The sequence below is a fragment of the Simochromis diagramma genome, unplaced genomic scaffold (genome assembly GCF_900408965.1).
Source record: "Simochromis diagramma unplaced genomic scaffold, fSimDia1.1 OVJJ01000510.1, whole genome shotgun sequence".
NCBI classification, from domain to species: domain Eukaryota; kingdom Metazoa; phylum Chordata; class Actinopteri; order Cichliformes; family Cichlidae; genus Simochromis; species Simochromis diagramma.
In genome coordinates this window covers 2703765-2727950 of record NW_024387326.1, presented here as the reverse complement: position 1 = coordinate 2727950, position 24186 = coordinate 2703765, and the positions used below count along the sequence as shown (strand labels likewise).

The following is a 24186-nucleotide window of genomic DNA, read 5'->3' as shown; positions in this document are numbered from 1 at the left end:
ATTTTTCAGGATCATGGTCCTTCTGCTCCACTAGGTTTTAGACGCAAATATTGTACTCTGTATTTATTTCATAGCTTCATTTATTTATTTTGCACTGGCTTGATAGTGTAGTGTTTTACACCAAGACTATTGTAGTTTAGTGAATATAAACTAAAGCCTGAAGCGAAAAAACACCCCAACTTTTTAGATAACTAAAATAAAAATAGAAACTAGACTTTTCAAAAATATTAAAACTAACTGAAATTGTTTTATTAACTTGGAAAACAATCTGAAATAAAAAAAAAAATACAGAGGAAATGTTAGTTTTAGTATTTGTTTGGTAAGTTATTACAACCTGCATGATGAGGCTTTGATGGATGTGCTGAGATTTTGGATGGTTACAAGACTTTAAATAAACGATTAAAACTAAGTTTTTATTCTAACGATTGTGCTTATTTTCCTAAATCTTGTCTCTCACATATGCTCTTCATGTAATAGTATTCTGGAAAAAAAAACTAAAGCAAACACTGAAACTAATAAAACTAAAAAAAATTCAAATAATCAAGAGTAAACTGAATTATGAAAATTCATTCTGAATAAAATTAGACTGAATAAAACACAAACTCAAATTGAAAGTGAAATCTCAATCCCTGAAAGAGACGTAAAATTCCTTTGGGTTGTTTCAGGAAGTGCATTCATGGTTCAGCCAAATCAGGATGTCAACGCATAACTCTGAAAAGTGGCATTCCACATAATATTTACTGTATCTACTTTAAATATGTTTTACATCGAGTATACAACCTGCTATTCAGCTGTTTAAGCAGGATTATGAAATTGAGGGACATTGGCCTGCAGGATTTTCAGAATAGTACATAAATAGCTGCTGCTTATTATATGTTGCTTGGTAGCTTGATCTATTATAATAGAATTTATCTGCAAAAATAATAAAGCTTTAAGGTAAAGATGCAATAGAAAGTCAAATCCAAAGTGCAGTGAAGTAGATGTACTGTATGTTAAGCCTGGAGTTACCACTTGTGCTCACTAGTAGTACCAGCAGACATCCAGACAGAAACACAAGATTTTAGATTTTTTTAAATTATTTATTTCCCTCAAAACAGGAAAAACTAAACTTGCCTCTACTAAATCATTCATCTATCCAGCAGTTTTTAGATTAAACATAAAAGAAATAATAAATAAACAAAATACAACACAGAGGTTAAATCCTAAATATTCACAGTAGGCTGTGCACTTTAAATGATCACAATCTTTTTCTCAGTAATCCAAATGCACCCCTGTGCGAGGCAAGGCAAATTATTGACTGACTATTCAAAATGTAAGATTTCCATCCATAGCAGATTCATGTGAATCGTAACTGCTGGCAGTCCTGAGCAAGTTGTAAACAAGTGCAAAAATCCTTCAAGTCAAAATAATTCAAGAGCGTTAAGGTTCACCGTGTGATTTCAGTCACATTCATTTTTTTTTTGGATTTTGTATAAAGTGCCATTTCTTCACAATTTTATACGAGGATTGCGAATGCTATAAATGAATTATGAAGATCTTAACGTGATACAAAACGTATCCTGGAGCAAAAATTAAACAAAAGTAACAACAACAACAACAAAAAACAAAATCCAGGCACCTGTTGGTCAGAGAAAATAAAACATCATTCAAGTAAATTGAACTTCATTTTTAGAGTCGAGGTGACACATCCGAGTGGAGATCAGTGGTTTTCCTTTCGTTTCCACCTGTCGGCCTCCTCTCCTCCGCTCTCTTCTGCGCCATCTGTTCTTTTCTTGGACTTCTTGTGTTTGTGTTTCTTCAGCTCTCCGTCCTGCGGCTGCTCCGGGGTCGCTTGCCTTTTCTCTTTTTTCTGCCTTTTTTGTTTCCTCTCCTTCTCTGTCCTCTTGTCGTCTTTGCTGTTCCCCTGGCTCGCTGACGAGCCGACGCTGCTGCTTCGGCTGCTGAGCATCTCCCCTTCCTCCAGATCCCTCCCTCCACCGAACCAGTTTTCTACTCCATCCACTTTATAATCAGCCTCATGCTCCCACCAGGCACTTCCTCCCTGCACAGCCATCATCCCTCGATTTTCTCTCCCCTCTTTGCCTTCTTTGACGAATTTCTCAGCCTTGTTTGGTTTCCGCTCTTCTTTTCCAGCTTTGCTCTGCATTAACCCCAAATGAGGGGAATCTCTTTGAGAGTATCCAGGAGATTCAAAGGGGAGCAGGTCTCTGCCTTTACCCCGGCTGTGGGAGTGGTGTGTCCCTGGAGCTCTGTCTTTATTTCGATCACTCCCTGATGAATCTTGGTGGTTACTGTGGTAGTGGCTGTAGTTTTTATCTTTGTATCTGAGATTCAATGATGGGTCTCTGTGTGTTTTCTGTGCATCTTTTTCAGGCAGGTTGGGTTCCCTGCTTATCGTGTTGCTTTCCCTGTTTCTGGCACTGGTGAATTTCTTGCTGGGACAGGATGAACTCTTGTTGCTACCCTGGCTGCCCCCGTATTGCAGATCTGTCCTATCTGCATTGTGTGATGTTGAGAAGGAGTAAAACTGAGAGGAGGTGGGGAGAGAGGCAGTGCGTTTTTGCTCTTTGTCCCCGTCTCTCCTGCTTCCTTCCTCTCTTGTTTGTTCTTTTGACCTTTTCCTCTCTTGTTGCCTCTCCCTCTCTCTGTTCCTCTGCCTGTCCATCTCTCTCCTCGTCTCCCTGCCTGCATCTGCAGACGTGGTGCTTACAGCTCCGTCTTTGCCACTAGAGGGAGCCACACTTCTGTGTGACCAGGAGCAAGCAGAGTCTCTCTCTTTCTCCCTGCGCCTCTCTCCCTGCTGTTCCTCGTCACCCTCGGCTTTGTTGGTCACTGACGGTTGAGGCAGAGTCAAAGAAACACGGTCAGTGTGAACTCTGGCTTTTCCTTCACCCTCCTCATCATCTCTCTCCCATGTTGATCGGGGTGCCTGGGAAATAAAAGTAAAAATACAATGTGACTCAGATGTCATGACTTTTTTTTTTTTAAGGGAGTAAGTCATAGTAGCTTAAGCATCATTAGTTAATATTAATCTCTGGCACTCTTCCTCATGTAATCAGTTGTCCTGTCTCCTTCCCTTAACCCACAACTGGTTGTAACAGGTGACTGTTAAAAGGGAGTTTTTCCTTTTTGAGTTTCTTTTTTTTCCACTGCCACCGAGTGCTTGTTCACAGGGGGTGATCTAATTAGGGCTTTCTTTCTACTATTGTAGGGTCTTTACCTTACAGTATGAAGTGCCTTGAGGCAACTCTTGTTGTCATTCAGCACTATATAAATAAAACTGAATTGAGTGACAGAATGGTGGCACAGTGGTTGCCTGATACCAAGATCCTATATGTGAATCCACCATCTGGCCGGGGCCTCACTATGATGAGTTTGTATTCCGGTTCTCCGGCTTCCCCCCGCAGTCCAAAGGCATGCAGTTAGTAGGGTTCTACATTGGATGGATGGATGAACTTAGGTGGTGGATGCTTATATAACCTCGGCTGACATAAACACCTGAACGTGTACCAGCTCCGTCCATCTTTCTTGGGTGTATTTCTCCAACGTTTTCACCACTGTCCTCCTCTGACGAGACTCTTCTTCACGGCTGCCCAACACACATACACAAGATTAAACATCACAGGTAATCTAATAAAAGAAGATATACAGCTGCAACACTAGATCTCTTTAGTCTTTAATCGCATCCTAGGATGTTGTTCTTTAGTCTTTGTAGATCCCTGCGGAGAAAATTACGTCCTGTGTTTTATGTGTTAGGAGCAGTGGGCAGCCACCCTGCAGAGACTAACTCGAGTAACAAGCCAGTGACTCAATTGAAGACATGAGGAAAATTAAACTAGCATGTTTTAACAGTGAGGAAAATCTGAGATCCAAGAATGCATGTGAATGTTAGACAAGGTGCTTGCTGTGAAGATGTGATAAACAAATAGCAGCCGAGCTGGTGGGAAAAATAAAGATAAAATGATTAAGACTGCAAATTCTGTGCAGCTCTGATAGGAAAATATTTCCCTGACTGTTAAAGACCAATCCAGGGTATTATGTTCTTATATTAGAGGTAAAACAGTGTTGAACTTAATTTACTTGTTAATTATCTAATGTAAAAAAAAAAAAAAAAAAAACTATAGTAATCTAAATGGCTGTTCAGATCAATTTCGGGTTTTCTACCTGCTTCCACTTTTTCCAGTGAAAGCAAATACTGTTGTTCCTCGTTTAGGAACAGTTTAAACTGAATACACACGTTTAGGTTCAGCAGTTGTGTTCAGACAGAAAAAAAAAGACATATGACGATGTCACCACAACTTGTAACAACTTGGTAAGGTCTGAAAATGTACTTTGATCTAGACTTTGAGAAACGCAATCATATTTTATTATCAGATAAGATAAGATAAGATTATTATTTAATCTAAACATTTCTTGGAAAATGCAGCTACAAAGATTAAAATGAAGACAGTTAAGAGAAAAAAAATGAAAGCAGTAATGTTCTGACCTGCCATCACCCAGCTTGGTGTTAGGTCCATCTTGGTGGCCTTCATTTTTGCTCCTTGATGAGCTGAACGTCAGTGTACCTTCCTCCCTCGTCATCATCTCGACACCTTCCTTTAGCTCCTCCTTCCACGCTTCTCTGTTTTCTTGCTCCTTCTGCGAGTCTCCCATCTTTTGATCTTTGTCGTCCTCTCTCAAACTCTCTTCTTCCCCCTTTCCTGTCTCACTCTCCTCCACTCCTGTGAGCGCACAGTGCCATAAGTCTAATTCCCCCTCGTCTTCATCGTCTTTTCTTTCTCTGGTGTCTTCCTCCTCTCCTGCAATCACTCCCTTATCATCTCTGAAGGTAAATTTGCCCCATGTCAGTCTTTTTTCTCCCTCACCTTGTATCAGTTTGTCTTCAGAACTGTCCTCCTGGTTTCTACTGGATTCCTTTTCATTTAGTTCACCTCTGTTGACCCTCTGCGCCTCCTCTCTATTTTCAGGGTAATTGATGTTTTCCTGCGCCTTCCCTGTAACCTCGTGTTTTCCATTGTTCTCCTCTGTCCTTTTGCCATCCAGGTTGATGTTGATGCTTATCTTCATCTGCGGTTTCACCTTCATCCCTTCCTCCCAGATGTCTTTCGCTGTCAGAGGCCATGTTTTCTTCTCTGACTTCTTCTCTGTTTTTTGCTTCTCTTTGTCAAGTGGTTTCAGGAATTCACTAAGACTGTTTTCAGGCTTCTCTGCTGTTTTCGTTTTCAGGTGTTTGCCACTTTGCATCTCACCAGAAAGACTACCATCCCTTTCATTCTTCACCAGATCCTCATTCTTTCTTTTCCTATTCTTCTCTGATCTAGAGTCAGGAGTTTTTCTGCCTCCAGGGTTTTCTTCTCGCTCTTTGCTCGTCCCGTCTAGCTCTTTGTTGGGTTTTGCTTTGTGCTGTCTCTTCCCATCACTAAAGTCTAAATCTTTGCCTCTTTTCCAGCATTCCTCTCCTTCTGAATTGCTTCCTATGAATTTTCTTTCAGGTTGGTCTTGTTTCAGGACAGTTTGGTCTGAATCTTTCTGTACTGGAGTACTATGCTTGCAGGCCTTTGGTTCACTGCTGTGCTTCCTCTTGTCCTTTCTGCTGTCATCTCTAGAGCTTTCAGCATGAGGGGGCGAAGTCTCCTGTCCACTGTCTTCAGGTTGTTTCTTCTTCTTCTTTTGTTCATGTTTCAGTGGGCTCGACTCCTCCAGTTTTTTCAGTGGCTTATTGTCTGTACTCGGTCCTTGCAGTTTCATTTCCGTGCTACTCTTTGAAAGCGTGACTTGTTTATGTCTTGACTTCTCATTGCACCTCTCAGTAAATGCTCTTGGCTGAGCTCTGTCTTCAGATGGCGTGGAGCGACCGTCACTGGACAACTGAGATGGAGGTGATCGGCTGTCATTAGCCTTATAAGACATAGAGGAACTGCTGTCACTGCATGACTGAGATGGCGTGGAGCGACTCTCGCTTGAAGAATGAGATGGGGGAGAGCGACTGTCACTGGATGACTCCGACGAGGGGGAGCAGCCATCCATCTCAACAGGGCATCTATCTTGTGGTTGATAGCGAGAGTTTAAGCTGGCTTGTGATTGATTTCTGCTTCTGTCTGTGCTCACCCACTGAGGGGGAGGAGGAGGAGGAGGAAGACTGAGTAGGGGAACAGGCAGCTGGTGGAGCTGGTGATAGCTGCTGAAATATTTCTCATACCACTCTTTGTACTCATTCTTCCACTGCAGGTAGCACTCCCTGTCCAGCTCCAGGCTGTTTGCTCGACTTGTGCACGTGTTTCTGGAAATACTGTCCTCAGAGCGTGCCGCTTCCTTCCCTGAGCGTTCTCCCCGCTTCCTGGAGTGGTTGCTGCTTGAAGATGACTTCTTGCTAAGATGGCGACTGTGATGGCGGTCCTTTCTGCCTAATAGAGACTTGGACCTGGAATGACGAGCCCTTCGAGGTGAAGACGACGAGGACGGTGTAGGTGAGCGCGAGCGTTTATAACCGTAGGTATAAGAGCTAGGCTGGCGAGAGCGTGTGTGCAGGTCTCTCTGATGAGAGTAGGGAGAGCGGTGTCTAAAGAAGAAGAAAAAAAGAAAACACAAGACAGTTTTCACTGTATGGAAAATACATGGTTATTGGTTGGTGGGTGTTATTAGGTGGTTGTGGAGGAGTGGGTCGCTCACTAACAAGAAGGCCCCTTCAGTCTGTACCCTTGGGCAAGTTAACCCTGAGGTATGTGTTGGAGTGTGTGTGTGAGTATTAGAAGGTGGAAACAATGGACAGCTACAGGTACTCTGGAGGACCAAGAGTGATGCTGTGAACAGGAAGGGAATGAGCAGACTCTACTTTGTGAGAAAGCTCTGATGTTGGAGATCTTGTACCAGCCTGTGGTACTGATAGAAGATCTCCATCATCATCATGAGTGGTACTGCTATTGTCTTCTGCTCTCCACCACAAACAACCCATCTCACCCACTCCAGTCTACACTACTGAAGCAGGGGAGCTCTTCTTCCCTCAAACTAATTCAACCCCACTTCCATAAAGAAGGCTTCAGGAAATCATTCCTACTGTTCTCTTAGGTTTATACTGTACATACTATTTTTAATGACATTTGTACTACTCTACATTTGTACTAAATGTTTTTATATTATTTATTTACTCCACAAATGTAATGTGAATTTTCAGGTTTTTAAACATAACAATGCTGTTGGTTTTTTTTTTCCTCTGTATTTGTCCTGCATGTTTTTAGTATACAAGTCAGTTTCTGTCAGTCCTGAAGATTTTCAATTCAGGATGGTGCAAAACAGCAAAATGCAAAATACTGTAAATAACATTTCTGTAAAAGGGCCACAAAATACCTTGATCTGCTTCTGGAGCGAGAGCGAGACTCAGAGCGACTTGAAGAGTGAGAGTAGGAGCAAGAGGCCTTGGTTGTAGAAGACTTTGAATGTGAAGAGGAGCGTCTGTAGCCAGATGCTCTTTGAGGTGACCTGAGTGACAAAAAGTGACATGTAAAGATATAACATATATATTATGTTCAGTTCATCATGTACATCTATGGAATAGTATAAACATAATGCTGTAAGCAGGTACAGACCTCTCTTTTTTCTTTCTCTGATACTTGTACCACTCCTGGGGAATGAGGCGAGGGATGGGGGAGGAGGTGGTAGTAGAGGAGCAAAGGGATGGGATAGGGGTACCCTGGGGGGCTGGAAGGGTCCAGATGGGTGTGGCAGGTGGGTATCCAGGAGGGTAAGTGCTGTGCGACTGTTGAGCTGATAAGTACGTGTGAAAAAGTGGGGAGGGAAAAAGAGGTGGTGGAGTATTTGAATATGAAGAGGAGGATGATGTGGAGGGGATGGTAGAAAGCTGCTGGGTATTAGATTCAGTCTTTCCTCCAGCGAGACAAACCAAAGATGAAGAAGAGCTATAAGGAAGGTACATGAAAGGTAAAAGATGTCAGTGTTTAAAGAGTGGAAAAAGGAAAATACAAACCCCTAACTCAGAAACACACACTACCGACCTCTCCAAGCTGACTGAGGATTCAGGGTATACTGGGGTTGGACCTGTTGATTCAAAGAAAAAGTGTTTTTTTTCCCCTCATTATTTCCTGATTTTAGTGATATTACTGGCATGTGTCTAAACACAAGGTTAACAGTAGGGAATAGATTATCACACACTGATACTGTTTATTAGTCACTCACCTGAGCAGGAGTGTTGATTCTCTTGACTGACGCTACCTGTCAGAGGCTGCTCTGCTGCTGGAGTGTCATCATCCTAAACAGACACAAATGCCACAAGATTTCATTAAAAAACACAAACAAAAAAACGTTATTATTGAGTGAGAATGACTGTTCCTGTATGAATGACCTCACCGGTGTTATGGGCTGTGACGGTGGATCAGTCGGATCTTTGTTTGAAACCTTTCCAGACAGGGCAGCACCTGCTGAGTCACTGCACATCTTTCCTTCAATCTCACTGAGTAAATACATCACAGTCAGCACAACATGATCGCAATCATTTAAATTCTCCTCATTCTTACCTCTTTAGCAGCACTGCAAAGCTGTAGCTACAGTGAAATTACTCCTTTTTTATAAATGGCAGCGCCAGCTATTTTAAAACCCTTTGATTTTAAGTTGGAAATACAGTAGTTAAATTCACAGTTTATCGTTAGACAACGAGCGTTACTTCATTGTCAGGCAACACTAGGAGCTCCCAAACAGCTTTAAGTGTGTTTTCACTGCTGTCTGGCTGGAGTGGGACATCTTCAACATCCTCAAATATTATGAAGATCGTCCACAATGTGGATGTAGAAATACCCATGTAAAAGTCAGTGTAATATTATACATACTTCTCAGATATTTCTAGCTGTTTTTCTAGAGGCTGGAGGGATGTGCCTGCTGTGTCATTTTCAGAGGCTGGGTCTGTAGTTGCAGGTTGAACCTCAGAGACTTGAGACTGTGGTGGTGTATTTGCAGTCTTTAGATGATCCAGAAGAGAGTCCTGAACAGGGGGTATACCAAGAAAACATTGCAAAGATCAAAATCCAGTGGAACAAACAAGGGAGCATGAATGCTAAGGAAGATCTTTGTAAAACAGAATCCCAAAGCTTAAATGATTATTCGTAATGATGGCTAATTTACTGGGCTGATCTACAGAATTTAATTAAATTAGATGTTTTTTTTTACGATTGCTGTGCCACACATAAGACGAGCTAACTTATAGAGCAAATTAACAGCAAATGGTGAAAAAACAGAGGTATTTTACTCTTGCAACAGCAGTAGAAAACAAAGTTTTCTTAGTTTTTAGTAACTTTCTAAGTTTACCACAAATAGATCTTAATTGAATCGAGTCCTCATCAGCTCTGTCGCTCTTTGTATTTTGTCCCTCAGGTTAAATACCTTTTGGACAGCTTTTTATTGCTTGTTAACATAAGTGCAATAAAACTTAATATGCTGTTGTGAACTTTATTACCATTGTTTTCTCAACAATTTCTTCTTGTGTGCTACACTCCTTATACGATACAGTGCACACACAAAACTAGAAACCGGGTAAGAAGAAACTATCATGACTGCAAATTAAAGGAAACTGCAAGAGTTTTAAAAATGATTTTAGTCATAAATATGAATTTAGCATTTCATATTCTTTTCATTTGTCCCTTTAAAAAAAAATAAAGTTAAGGGATGATGTTAAATCAAGTCTAATGTTGCCTCTTCTTTACAGTGAGAAAGGTTATTAATTTAATAATAGTACTGGAACTTCTTTTCAGTAGATACCCAAAGCTGAGGTGTCTGTATCAACATCAGGCCTGAGAAAGTTGGATCACTGCACCTCAATTTGGGAAACATTTCATCAAAGCCAATAAACGAAACCAATAATTTACAATAGAGGAATATAGTACATTAGGACTGTGCAACATGGCAAAATATATCAAGTGATGATATTAAAATGTCTATTGTTCCTTTAGATGACGCTTTGCAATAGTCACCCCGGCACCACAGGAAGGACCAGCCAAAAAACATCCGGGTTCTCATTCCTAAACGAGGGGCTAGAGCCATCAGGTGCTCAAAATAAATCTCAGAAGAAGAAAACAGTGGCCATTACAACTTATATTTGTAAATATATAGAAAATATATAGAAGCTCTTATATGACTGCGTGGGGTCATTTAGTGTGTGTTGCTACAGGTTAACATAAGGCTGATATGTTAAAAAGTACTTTTGATTTGGTTATTATATAAAATATTCACTGAATTTACAGAAAATGCACTATACTGTGATTTATATCATTATCAGGATAACAGATGACTTATATCAGGATATGAGACATGTGTACATGCATGTTTCTTCTTTGGGCAAATACAGAATGTTGCAGAGACCTACCAAAGGTCTTACCCTGAAAAGAAAACAGTAATTATATTATTTGCAGGTTCTTTATTTTTCCTGCCTGCCAGATGAAACATATTATTAAAAGGCTCACCTGCTGGCTTTGGGATGACTGCTGAGGTTTCTGTGGCTGGCTCTGCATGGGCAGAGGGGGCGGGGTAGGGACAGAGGGGGCTGGAGTTAGATTTTGAGACTGGGATGTGGCTGGTTTTCTTTTCAAGCTTTTGTCTTGTCCTTGTTCTTTCTTAAAACTGTTGACAGCCTGTGGTGGGAGAAAAATGGATGGAGAGCAAAGTGAATGCTGAATACTGAATCTTCTGGTGTGACGTTACAGATCAACAACACAACATTAACTGTACCTTGAAAAAGAAAGCATTATTACAAACATTTAATCTATAATATATAATTATTATCACTCTGTCAATTCACCTGTCTGAGAAATTTATTGGCTATCAAGGTGTCAGGAGAGACTTCTAATTGTTCGCAGGTGGGACAGATATGGTACTCTGATTCCAACAAGGCAGTGCGAATACCTGAGTGAGAGAAAAGGAGATTAAAGAGCAACCAGAGCACTGTATATTTGTACAATAATGTGACACAGTCCTACAGTTTGAAGCAGTGCCGTGCTTTCACTGTCGAGAGTACAGACTGTACATGCACTTGTGTTTCTGCTGCTTTTGGTAGGCAATATTTGCACATTTTTGCTGATATCTGTGATACACTTAAACATTTCTACAATTTTGTACTTTGTGTAATTAAATTTTTGAGCTAGTAAGAACTGGATATATAGATATATTAGGTTCAGGTGATTAGATGTTTAAACTATTAATTTATCTTATGTGTGTGTAGCAGACACTCACATTCATCACAGTAGCTGTTTCCACAGCAGGGTATGACCACGGCATCAGCCAGCAGTTCATTACAGAGCAGACAGAGGAGCTCGCCTGGTATGGGATCATCCTGGTCTTCAGACTCGGGCTCCTGTGCAAGGAAGGGAGGTTTCTCCTTCTTGCCAATAGCATATGCCTCTCTATGGACAGAAAAAAGTACATGCACATTTACTTTTGTGTCCAACCCACTGTCATTATTGCACTTTTCTGTTGCGCTGTCTTATGTTTGTATCGTTCTGTTCTGTCTGGTGTTGCACTGTCTTTGTTTTGGGGTTTTTTTTGCAATTTTTTTTCACACTTGCACTTTATGTAGTCCTGTGTTGATTGTCTTTTATATGTAGCACCATTGTCTTGGAGGAATGTTGTCTCGCTTCAATGTGTACTGTACCGCTGCACATGGTTGAAATGACAATAAAGCCTCTTGACTTTTATTTATTAACAGGATGCTTTTAACTAGATTTACTTCAACTGGGTACCTTTAAGAGAAGGCTGTTAATTTGACATTTGACTTAAAAAATGGCTACTAATAAGCCAAAAGTATAAAGCATGGACTGAAAAGGAGGATATCTATCTATCTATCTATATAAAATACAGCTCTCTTTCAAATAACGACTCGTTACAACAGTGGTATGCAGAAGAGCATCTCTGAATGCACAACATATCCAACCTACCTGCCACTCATGTCAGCTGAGAACATGAAACTGAGACCAAAGTTCACACAAGCTAACCCAAATTATAAAATGGAAGGCTGGAAAAATGTTCCCTGTTCTGATGAGTCTTGATTCCTGCAGCAATATTTGAATGACAGGGTCAGACCTTAAACTTAACAGCTTGAAAGCTGCCTTGTATAAACAGTTCAGGGTGGTGGTGTAATGCTGTGGGGGATATTTTCTTGGCACACTTTGGGCCCCTTAGTATTAAGTGAGCTTTGTTTAAGTATAGTTGCTTTGTTCCATATTATTGCTGACCATGTCTGTCATGACCACAGTGAACCCATTTTTTGATGGCTTCTTCCAGTAGGATAATCCACCTTGTCACAAAGCTCAAATGAACTTAAACAGTTTTCTTAGCCATGACAATGAGCTCACACAATCCAGTAAAACACCTCTGGCATGTGGTCAAACAGCAGATTCACATCATGGAAGTGCAGTCGACTGATCTGAAACCTAATGTGATGCTGTCATGTCAACGTGGACAAATCTCTGAGGAATGTTTCCAGTACCTGGTTCAATCTATGCCACGGATAATAAATGCATTTCTGAAGGCAAACTCTAAGAAAAAGTGTAAATAAATGTATTTCCTAACTGTCAAACAAAAGAAACATTAATAAACACACACAGTAACACTTTAATTAACACTCACGCATCTATGGCAGGGATTGCATAGCGCCCACAGTTGGTCAGCTTGGCGCCTTTAATGTTGGGATCATCCACTTCGACCATGAAGGAACGTGGGATGCCCGTGCTCTTCTTTATCCTCACAGGTGCCTCAGAGTTTTTATCCTGCTGTCAAAGACAGAAACATCTACATTTAAAGGCACACATTCCAGCTTTATATTTAAAAATAATAATTTCTTGTCTGGTAGACTAGCTTTGCATGATTGATATGTTAAATAAATCCTCAGCCATGAATCCTCTAGCTGAAACAAGATACTCTGATTGCCTCATCCTTGCAAACTGAAGGTTTGAAAAGCAGATGGGTGAAGCTTTTGTGCTCACAGCCAGAGGTATCTCAGTGAGATGACCATATTAGGATAACTCGCTGACGTAATATGGAGCCAATAGAAAAAGAAACTGCACATGTGCTTATCTCATTATCTGGAACCTTGGCCGTTTTTAATATGTTGGCTAAATAATAAATATAACAGAAATCCAGGAAAAGCATTACAGATATCTGAAGTACACGTGAATACGCAAACACTATCAGCACTCAAAAAGAAATTATACATTTCTACATTCTTTACTCACCCAGGTTTATTTTTCAATTCACGATTTGTACAAGTAGCTAAGTCACTTAACAGATACATTATGGCCTTACCCCGCTGGAAGGACAGTTCCTGATGTGGTGTCCTGGATTTCCACAGCGATAACAGGTGTAATTCGCAGAAAGGACATTGCTGGGTTTTGTGTTTAAACTGGAGAATAATAGGAAGAGCCGAGTGAGAATGTGTAATGTAAAAAAGGACATCAACCAATAAAGAAGGAAGACGTAAAGAGAGATATGAGAACATGAGGAGTTTAAGAGATGGAAACTCGACAGTGTGAGGATACATGACTCACTTCATGGGGTCATAGATGGACTGATTTATCATAACTTTGATCTTATCCTCCTCTGATGCATCCACATCAACCAGGTTAGCCATCTGCATCTAAATGCATGACGCGCCGCATACACAAAGACGTCGGGTGAGGATCAGTGTTCAGCTTGGACTGAAGCATGTAAACCAAGATAAACGTGCATAACAGAAATAGAAAATAGCATTACCTTGGAGAAAAAGGACAGGGCTCTTGTCGAACTGTGATCATCCATCTGTTAGAATTAAACACAAAAAAAGTTTCATAAAAGTAATCATGACGGCCGCCCCCGGTTACCCAGCTCGTGGAAAAACATTAAAATTGTTTATCCAAAAATGTCTGAAAATAAAGTTTGAGGTTTGACATACAAGCATACACAAAACAAGACATTTGCGCTACAAACCTTTACCCCAAACTGGGCTAAACCACAATTCAAAGTTTTAGTTGTGATTTCGTAAAACTAACTGAAAGTAACAAGTGTCATTTAAATGAACATAAAATTTGCATCAGCATCCATCTGTGATTTTCAGTGTGACTGATCACTGTCCACACAGCTCACACTGCATTTCTCCAAACTCTTGAATTTAAAATGTAAAGAAAACTTTACAAAGCATCCTGGGAATGTACACTTGTCCAGCCAGCGTTTTTCTGTCTAAGCATCTATTTATGTTATCCTCCTCTACTGTGCTGGAACAGAGGAGCAAAGAAAGAAATCCAAACTGTGTGTGTGATAGAGGCCGTGAATTGTTGGACAGGAAAAACCTGTTTAACAGGTTCTGGTTTAGTAGCCTTTAAATGGAAACACTGCAGAAACACGCATGCAGAAACACGCATGCAGAAACACGCATGGCCCCAAGAGGATTAATCCTGTGAGCTTTACCAGCTTGAAACTGAGACTTTTTGCTAAGACCAGAATGTCTCTGTTGGACTGTTGTGAAAGTTTTTTTTTTGCAGCTTTCAGAGCTGTAACTGCTTTAATGAATCTTTAGCCTCATGTAGATCAGTAGTTTGATTTGTACAAATATTTGGCTGATAGGCCAGAAAGTTTAATATACCTATTTGGCATGCTAAGATGAAGATAAAACATCCCTGAAGTGAGCCTTTAGCTGAAGCTCCTACTATACAGAGAAATTAAATACACCAGCATGGGAGTATACTCATTACTTCAAAAAGATATGCAACATTCCCCCCCCCCCAAAAAAGGCACATACAGTACACATATGACTCAATGTTCAACATTATGAAGGTCAAAAGATGGTACTCTGAAACATCTGTTTCGCTCTGATATCATTTAAGCACGTCAGCTGTAATAATTTATACCCAAGTTATGTTATACAGGAGCTGCTGATGTGAAGGGGGGGGATAGCTCAGTAGGTGGAGTGGTGGCCCCATGATCGGAAGGTCGGGGGTTCGACTCCACTAAACGGCTACCCTGAGGTACCCCTGAGCAAGGTACCGTCCCTACACACTGCTCCCTGGGCGCTGCATTGGTGGCTGCCCACTGCTTCACTGGGTGAATGGGTTAAATGCAGAGGAACTATTTCCCTATGGGGACTAACACGCACACATTAAGAAGTGTTGTGGCTACAATTCTTTGTTAATGTAACACATTTTCGTAAACATCTAAAAAGTCCAAATTCACACTTACACCACTTACAATGTAATTTATAACTAAAGCCGCCACTTAAACCTTAAAGTTAATGACACATTTAAAATGCAGCATGCAAGTTAAAAAGAAACACCTCCTGACTGAACTACATGATATTGTTAATGTGAATTTCAGGTGATGTCTTTTTGGTCTGCAGCTCTCTGTCTCTACAGCTTTGATTCCCAATACCAGTATTGTGCAAGCCGCCCAGCACGAGGAATCCAGTATAAAATGGGTGGAGTGGCCCTATAAGCTTGTTAAACGGCCAGTGATTCCATTGTCTTTTCTCTGTGTAGAAGTGTGTATTAGCGTCACTCTTCACAGTGAAGAAACACATACTCAGTACATAACACAGCTTGATATAAATAACTTTATTGGTAGAAAAAAACAACAACAACACAAAATTAAAAAGTCTGTCCAAGTCAGTCCAACAGACTCAAAAGACTAAGAAGAGTGGCAGACACTTCTCCTACTGAGAAACCAAAGAGAGAAATCAGGTCAGTGCACACCAGTTAAGACTGCAGCAAGTGAAAGCTTGACTTTACCATCTTTAACTGAATTACACACAAGACCGCACTATAGTGTTTTAGAATGAAATACTTACAATGCACAGCTTGGTCCCTGAGGAATGAGCTTCTTTTGTTCTTGTTATAGATCACAGACTAAGCCTTTTTAGCTCTGTTGCTTTAGCAGTCGATGGCATTTATTACTTAAAAGGCGTGTAACATGACATGGCTATACAACTCTAAATCTGCATATTTCTTCACTTGAAGGGTGTCTTCTAATAACGCTGTCCATTACACCAAGGGAGTGATTTCAATTATGGTGGTTCTAAATGAATCACATTATAAATACTCAGTAAGAATTTGAAACTTTACAGCAGCCTGATAAATTAAAGTTATGCAGTATTTGCCCAGAGTTGATAGAATTTAGACCATAAAAAGTGCAAAAGTGGCTTCTGGATGAGGCACAACTGGGCAGTGCCAGCATCATTAAACAGTTGGGTTTATCAGCTGTGAATAGCTGGCCTGCATGATAATGTTTGACCCACCCGCGCAGCTCCACCTCCCACAGACAGATACTGAACAATCTTCAACAATGGATGCTGACTGGTGACACAGCAGCTTGATAACATAACAGCTGAGAATATTTATTTAATAAAAGTGAGCACATACGACCTGTTTAATTGTAAACTTTTTTCTTTTTAAATGTTTTTTTTTTAAAAACTTTTTTTAGTCAGTTATCTTCAAGCACTTAAATTGTTATACTGCGATTGTAAAATACATGATTCCCATCAGCTTTGATCCATTTAGTCTGCTTAATTAAAGAAAACGATGCATGTCACATGTATTCTATGTATTATTATTCTTTGTTATAAAATGCAGCATGCCATTTTTAAAAGACACAGCCTTAAAAAAAAAAAAAGTGCGTGTTTTGTGGAGCTGAAGGCAAAGTGCTGTGGGATGTGGTTTGGCTACATACTGCTCTGCTGGCTCCAAAGGCGTGGTGAAGCTGGACCTCTGATCGCTCACTGAAAAACAACAAAAAAACATTTTTAAACCTCCTCTACGACGGTGTGAGGCACAGATTTTTTTTTTCCCTGACAGAAGTCAGTTGTCCATATCCAAACAGTCTTTGATGTGAATTAAAGAGCACTTTTAAAAGCTGCTTCAGTGAAAGTGATGGATAATGAAATCTACAACGGAGTGCTTTCTTTTGTTCAGAAAAGTGCAGACAAAGCAGGCAAATCAGGTTACAGCAGTGTGCATTAAACAAATCAAGAAGATATCTTCCCGCAGTGACCTTAAAATAAGATTTCTGTGTTTTTCCATACAGAGCATTACCTGCCGACGTGCACAGCAGGGACAGTAGCACACAGACATAATTTTACATATCAAGAACAACAATCCTGAAAGCTGCCTACTTGATTTGCCTACTCACACTGCTGAAGCTCCACATTGGCCTAAAAACAAACAGAACAGGAATGCAGAGTTTGTCCCCTGTGATTACATTGGAAATACCCCAGGAAGGCAGTTCTTGATGTCCACTCAACGAAAAGGGCAATTTCTGAAATGCCAGCAAAGCCAGTTGTTCACATGGGCACCTGTGAACAACTAGCAAAACTGAAAAGGCTGAATATTTTCTGTCTCTGAGAGACACATTGGGAGCGTTAACACACTCAGAAGAGTGCATCAGAAGAGCTAATACAAAGGTACAGACAGGCTGAAGTTCAGTTCTTGTGTTGTTTAGATCTGAACAGAAAACAGTGAATCACGTCAGAGCTTGAATAATTCATAGGTCAGCATTAAGGGGCTTACCAAAGCAAAACCACGCCTCTAAGAATGATCAAGGATGAGGACGGGACTGAAAATGAGTAAAAAAGCAGCCAATGTCCAAAGAAAAGCAGTGAAAGACTTTCAGAAAGCCTTGAATTATTGCTGAACACCACTTTAAATTAAATAAATAAATAAAAGTCTGGCTCCTGGGAAGTAAAATATACAGAAATGACAAGATTTGGGAAAGTGTTATATGAAATGAATAAGCGTCTTGAGGCAACTGTTGTGATATGGCGCTATATAAATAAAATCAAATTGAAATTTAATTGAAAGATGTCAACATTGACAATTATTTCATTTGAAAATATCCTCATATTGAATTAACAACATTTTTTAAGTCTCTGGGAACTATTAACCTGCATTTGTACACGCAGCAATGAACCACATGCTCAACAATAGTTTTCTTGAGCACATGCAGTCAGTTCCACTCCCTTGTCTAGAGATTTTGCTAGATTACAAAAATCTTTTAATTACATTAATTACAGAAGGTGACAAAATCCTAATTTTTTTGTATATCTTATGTTGAGAAATACTGTTGAGAACACTATTGGCCAAAGCATAGCACGCCTTTCATTACAGAATATTTTCTAAATTAGATACACTTGATATTTGTTTGGACAATGTTTAATAAAAACAAGGTATGAATGGTCACTGCAGTCTGTTTTTAGAAGCTTTTTAGAAACATAATTAAGAATGATTGTGACTTATTGTTGTTTTTTTGTTCGTGTGTTATTGCTTTGAGGATAAACAAGTCCCCTCATGCAGGTGGAGAGCTCATTTTCTGCTTTTAATCTTGTTGGCAGTGTTACGCCACCAATTAGCCCTAATTCCTCTCACCAGTCTGTAGGGTGCTGACACGGCTAGTCACATGACCGCCAGTCTGTTCCAGTGAGGTCCTGCTTTCCAAGCATAAAACCCACAACACTGCTGGTTCTACTGCGTAAGCCTGACCAGTGATTTGGGTAACCACTGAGTTTGTCACCATGTAGTTTCCTCAGAGTATTTTCTCATGGTCATGTCATGCAAAATCCTCAAAACTGAAATGGCCTCTACCAGCAAACCAGTGCTTTTCATGAACCACAGCAAAAGCTTTACAGTCAATGACAAAATAGAGCAAATTAAGATAATTTTTCTTATTAAAATTATGTTTTTTGGGGTCAAGGTAGACTCTTATTAGCTTAACTGAATTTTTAGCTAGTATCCACTGCTACCCCTGGCTCTTGATAAGTCCTCTTGCAGTGAAACCTCAAAACTGTAGGTAAAGCTTTGGATTCCAGGTTGTAGCTTGCTGAGGCAGGGTGGAGCCTTTGCTATGGCAGGGACTAATAACAGTGCAGGAAATCAGATGGCAACTCCAAAAATATAGACTCACTTGTTGTGGGTCTTGCTGCTCGAGCTGGGGATCCGTCTGACGATGACAGATGAACCTTTGGGGATCAGACTGTCACTGTCAGTGTACTCTGAGAGGGAGAGATGAAGATAGCGAGGCTTTAAGGGTAATGATTAGCTCACCAGAAAGAATCTTAACTGGAATCTTACAAAAAGAAAGAAGATAAAGAGCATAAGATTAGGTCTCAACTTGACTGACAAGCCCAATAGGTAAAAATGTAAAGTCTAATGTAAAGTGCTGGGATTGCAACAAAGATAGACTTATCCATTTGTGAAAAATGTCTGTCTCAGCAGTCAGCTTCCCCAGGTGACATTTTGTCTGACCAAAACACCATAATCCAAAGATTTTCATTTATCATACTACCACCACACTACCACAAAAGATACCCCTTAAAAAAAACAAAGACAAACAAAACTAAACAAACTACCCATAATTCCAAACGCCTCCACCCACCAGGAGCAGGTGAACTGGAGAATACGGTCCTGGGTCAGTATCCCATACAAACTGGCTTGAGGTGTTGTGACAAAGACAAAGTCCACCCAAGACGATGATATAAATTAAAAATAATTTATTAAACACATTTTAATTTTCTGTTCTTTTCCAGCATTGAGCCCTCATAACTTCATGAAAAGCTTCTGATTGCTTGATGACATGCTCTGTTACCTGAGCCACAGCCGCCCCACAATAGCCAAACATCCCAATGAACTTGTATCACCCTCATGTGCAATATTCACAACAAACCTGCTCCATTACACTTATTTGATCCACCCCCATCCTCTTACAAAGTTCATTACATATTTAATCTATTTTTTGGCCATGTTTACTTTTGTTCATGCCACAGTATATGACAGCAAATACTCTAATAGCTCATTCATGTGCATGTGCATCTGGGAGCTCTTAAGCATATGGTAATGAATAAAGAGGTGCTCCTGTTCCACCTTTGCTATTTTTAACTCAGGCTTCCCCTGAGACTTGCACATGCACTGACAGGGCTCACCCACCACCACCGTCAGGCCTCACGATTAAAAGCACGAGGCGTAAAAGCGGCAGGAATGTGGCCCATTCATTAGGCCCTTTTGTCCTAGCTTGACTTTTCTGGACCCCCCACTCCCTGCACTGTTTAACCTGAAAGAGGTGACGCAACGCTTACCTCTGTCTCCAAACAGCTGTGATAGCAGGACCACGCGCTTTCCGACAAAGTTGAAGACGTTGACTTCAGTTTAAACAAGCTCGTTATCAGTGCACACATGTTTTATTACCTTCTTTGGTCTGCGCGTTTGTGATCTGCAGGTCGCAGTCCCCGGCTCGGAGCTTCTCCCTGCCCATGATCTGCCTCTTCAGCTCATTCAGCGTGATGTGCACGCCATCAAAAACCACCGTGTCGTAGCTGAGTCTGGAGGAGAATTTATAATGAATGTGAGGCATGATGAGAAAAAAACCTCCCTCAGTCCAAAGTTGACTAAAAACCGACAGCTGACAGCTTTTCTGCGATGCCAGGAAACCTGCACTGTGCCAGTTGCTATGGGACTACAAAGTTAGCTAGCTGACGTTAGCAGCCGGTGCACCGAGCGATAGCGGTTCAGTGCTAACAGGCTGAAGCGTCAATTAACAAGTGCCTCACAAAAAGTGGCTTTTACGGGATGACATGACCCGACGTCTGCTCCGACAGCCGCAGAAATTCAAATAAAAGCGCCTTCAGTCGGTTTCGAGTCTATTTTGAACTTTTATTCGCAATAACGTTGCTCTCGATCTCGAGGAGTTCGCTGACAGAAACCACCAGCTGTTTCCACCAGCAACGGCTCGTCAGCACAGGGCACGCTCCAGCTGATGCCGCGTTCACGTGACACCCCGCAACTTCCGAGCCTCTAACTTTACGCCAGCTCACTCAGCCGTGCGTGGTGATTATAGAGCTAACAAATCGCACATTTTCCTAACGCTTTCAACGCATCCAAATAAAACGCTTCTAATTGCGCAATACCAAAGTGAGTATTGCGCAGATAGCAACGAGGGGAGAAATAGTGCAGCAAACTCTTCGTTTCGTCCGTTAAATCGTTAAGAAAGGCATTTTTTTTAAAAAAAGAAAAGAAAAAAAACAAACCATCAAATCACTCTTTGCCGAATGTAGTTATTCTAACCAGTGCATATGTAATTTCACCAATGTCATGTTTTGTTGTTAAATAATTAAACATTTCTTTAATTATAATATTATCTGTAAAATCTTTGCCGTGAGATATCCTGGCACAATTCTTAGTGAGGACAGCGAGAATTTAAGCCTGCTACATCATGTCTAATCATAACTATGTTTTGTAGCTGATGAAGATTGGTTATACCATAACGTTGTAATTTAATAAAATAATAGTAGGCTAAGTGAGACAGTGTCTTGAGATTAGAATTTAAGATTTGTCTTTTTTTTAAAAAAAACAAACAAACAAACAAAAAAACGCTCCTATGAGCACTTGTCATTCATTTGGGTCTGTCGTGTCTTTCTCAACTAGTTTTGCCATCCAAAATATTTGATTTGATAACTTAAAATCTCGAGTTATTTTCTTAATTTCTAGTTATTTTTTCTGAAATTTGAGATAAAATTGTGGCAGGAACAAGCTTTAAAGGGTGAGTCCGTGTTCTTGTTGTTTCTTAGCGTTGAAGGGCTGTTTTTGCCTTGTCACTTGAAGGCAGCATTTGCTTCCTTACAGTAGTTCACCTGTTTTTGGCCTAAGGGAGTGTCAAAGGCAGACTCAAATTCCTTTGAAAATTGCACGATCACTTGTCCAATTCTTTTTTTCCTTCCTTCTTTTTAGTTCTTTTTCCTTTCTTCCGTCTTCTTCTTCTTTTCTGTAAACTAGGTCCCCTTTCAACGTAACCAATATCTCCATTAAAGAAAAACAAAGAAATAAACAAACAGCAAAAACAACAACAAGGAAGTAACACAGAGGATGGAATAAAATCACATTATTTATATCAAGTAAGACTACACATCAGGCACCATTGGGTTAGTGTACAGTATAAATAATCCACTAGAGGGACACAAAGCACCATTTATGATGCTTTCCTGTTGGCTGAATTTTAGTATGGTGCAGTATGAAGTCAGTCTAAAAGGTTCAGATTTTGACTCATTTGGAGCAACAGTCAAAGTAAAACATGCTTCTTTTTTTGCCCCGTTTTATTTGTATAAGTCTCCTATTTCAGTTAGTCTAATTTCTGTAATTAGTGACTTTTGGGTTTCCGGCTGTTCTTAGTAGATGGTTAGTAGATGTAAATTTTAAGGTGTTTTTGGCCTGACAGCTCCATATTCAATATCCCTTCTTCAGTGCATCCACTATCCTCTTTGCACTCTTTAACTCCAAACCGCTCACCCTACGATGTCCCTCTGTCTCCCATAGTGCAGCTCCTTCTTCTCCATCAACACTGTTACAGGAAGCATCACATCTGTAGCGCTCTTTTTCAGCCTGAAGCCACATTTCTGTTCACTGATCGTGACCCATCATCTAAATCTAGTTTCAAAAACTCTTTCCCATGAAGCTCATTAGCTTTAGCCCTCTGTACAACTCTGCACGTCACCCTTCTTTTTGAATAGGAGTACCAGTACACCTTCATTCCTCAGACATCCTCTAAATGCCCAGGATTGTCTTAGAAATTCCATTCTGGTGAAAAAGTCCATTGCCCTGTCCTTCCCCTCCTTTCCCTGTGTTTGCATGGTCCTGGGTTCGCCAGGATTCCCTGTATTAGCTCTGTGATATACCGGTGAGCAGGGTGTTTCCTGCCTCTGGGCCTGTGACAGCTTTTCCCGAATTGGAAAAGCTGTTAAGAAAATGTGTGGATGTATAGGCTCACTGGCTGGTGACTGCAGTTTCATGTTTAGGGTTCAGCTAATCTTTAAAAAAAAATCGAAACTAGTTCTGCAGCACTAACAGCAATGATGTAAATAGGAAGGAGGTGAGGAACCAAGAACTGAGGAAACAAGTATGGCTTAGGAAGCAGGGCCTGTGACATCATCGCCACAGGTTGGTGGCAGGGGACAGCCGTGCACCGACACACAGTGCTGGACTGCAAGCTGATTGGTTGGACTCAGATAAATGAAGGCAGAGAAAGGAGAGATGAGAGAGGAGTGCTTCTGCACTCGGTCCTCTTTCTTCCTTCAGCCTCTCGCTCTGTTCCTTTCTCTCCAGCCTGCTCTGCTCAGAGGAGGGATTTGCCCTATCTTCCCTGGCTTAGCATACCATTGTGAAAGCAGTGGGAGGATGGAGAGATGCAGAAAGAAAAAAGAGGGGGAGAGGATGAAAGGGAAACAGCTGCTGCCTTTAAACTGATGTTCTTCTTATCGTGATATAATACAGGATATGTTCAGTGACTCAGCCATCAAAGAGCTGCTTGGAAACAATTATATCCTCTGCTTTATGTGCGTGTGTGATTATGCATATTTAAATTGTAGGCATATGTTTTATTTAAATATGAATTTGTTTATAGTGTCTGTGTATGGAAATCTATTTCAACTAGAAGAAAAGGAAGCATTAGATGCAATCATCTGCGCCACGACACAAAATTATAGTTAGATACAGTGAATCATCAAAGTATCACAATCAGTACTTTTATTGTTGCTGGAACGCCAGCAGGTTCTAATTTTTCTGTCTGACATACATTATATAGGTTCTTGTCACATGTATAATTATGCGTCTGGTCTATAGTAACCATATGGCCGGTCTGTTTATAGGCTGAGATGAAAAGCTGATTGGTGGATAAGTGAGCACTAATGAGACTGAGTGTGCCACCAGCCCTTGTTGACAGTTTAAACACCACTTCTGCGAATTTGAAAAGTACCGTCATCTCATTGTATTATTTCAGATTATTCCTTTCTGGCCTGGTTGTTTAAGTTAAAGCCTTAGAGCAGTGGTGTCAAACATAAGGTCAGAATCGGCCCTGCAAAGACCCACCAGACAGCTTTGGAAAATGTGAATGAGCGCATATAGATTTTAACCTTTCATAAGTTTTACAGCTTTTCCTATCAATAATGATTTCCCCCCATACTACACTAAAGTAATGAAGTTTCACTGGTCCATCCAACGTAAGATCAATGTGAGCTCTGTGTGGCCCCTGATGTAAAATGAGTTTGACATCCCTGCCTTAGAAGATCCCACTGGTTGAGCCAGGAAAGCTGTTTGTTGTTGCTTCCAGCCTTTCCTTTATGGAAAACTGTGGTAGATTTCCAAAAGAGATATCTGGCTGAAACCCCTTAAACAATAAATACAGGAGATACCTCAGGTA

General features: G+C 40.5%; 1 protein-coding gene across 4 annotated transcripts; it reads right to left on the bottom strand.

Moving 5' to 3' along the window:
• Positions 1 to 329: 329 nt before the first annotated feature.
• LOC120717853 (E3 ubiquitin-protein ligase RBBP6-like) lies at positions 330 to 23985 on the bottom strand. 4 transcript variants are annotated; one of them, XM_040006129.1, is made up of 20 exons: positions 20549 to 23985; positions 20187 to 20320; positions 18910 to 18997; positions 16684 to 16732; positions 13744 to 13788; positions 13539 to 13627; positions 13297 to 13393; positions 12622 to 12764; positions 11230 to 11399; positions 10799 to 10902; positions 10464 to 10631; positions 8838 to 8989; positions 8362 to 8464; positions 8191 to 8263; positions 8010 to 8052; positions 7584 to 7913; positions 7345 to 7476; positions 4487 to 6559; positions 3499 to 3589; positions 492 to 2929 (listed from the first exon to the last, which is right to left on the bottom strand). In XM_040006129.1, the coding sequence occupies exons 1-20, from the start codon at positions 20572 to 20574 to the stop codon at positions 1700 to 1702; spliced, it is 5340 nt and encodes a 1779-aa protein (XP_039862063.1). In that variant the 5' UTR covers positions 20575 to 23985; the 3' UTR covers positions 492 to 1699. The 4 variants fall into 4 exon arrangements, with proteins under 4 accessions (XP_039862062.1, XP_039862064.1, XP_039862063.1 ...); XM_040006128.1 differs by having other exon boundaries at positions 330 to 2929; positions 12622 to 12761; positions 20187 to 23985; XM_040006130.1 differs by lacking the exon at positions 20549 to 23985 and having other exon boundaries at positions 330 to 2929; positions 20078 to 20301.
• Between the last annotated feature and the right edge of the window lie 201 nt (positions 23986 to 24186).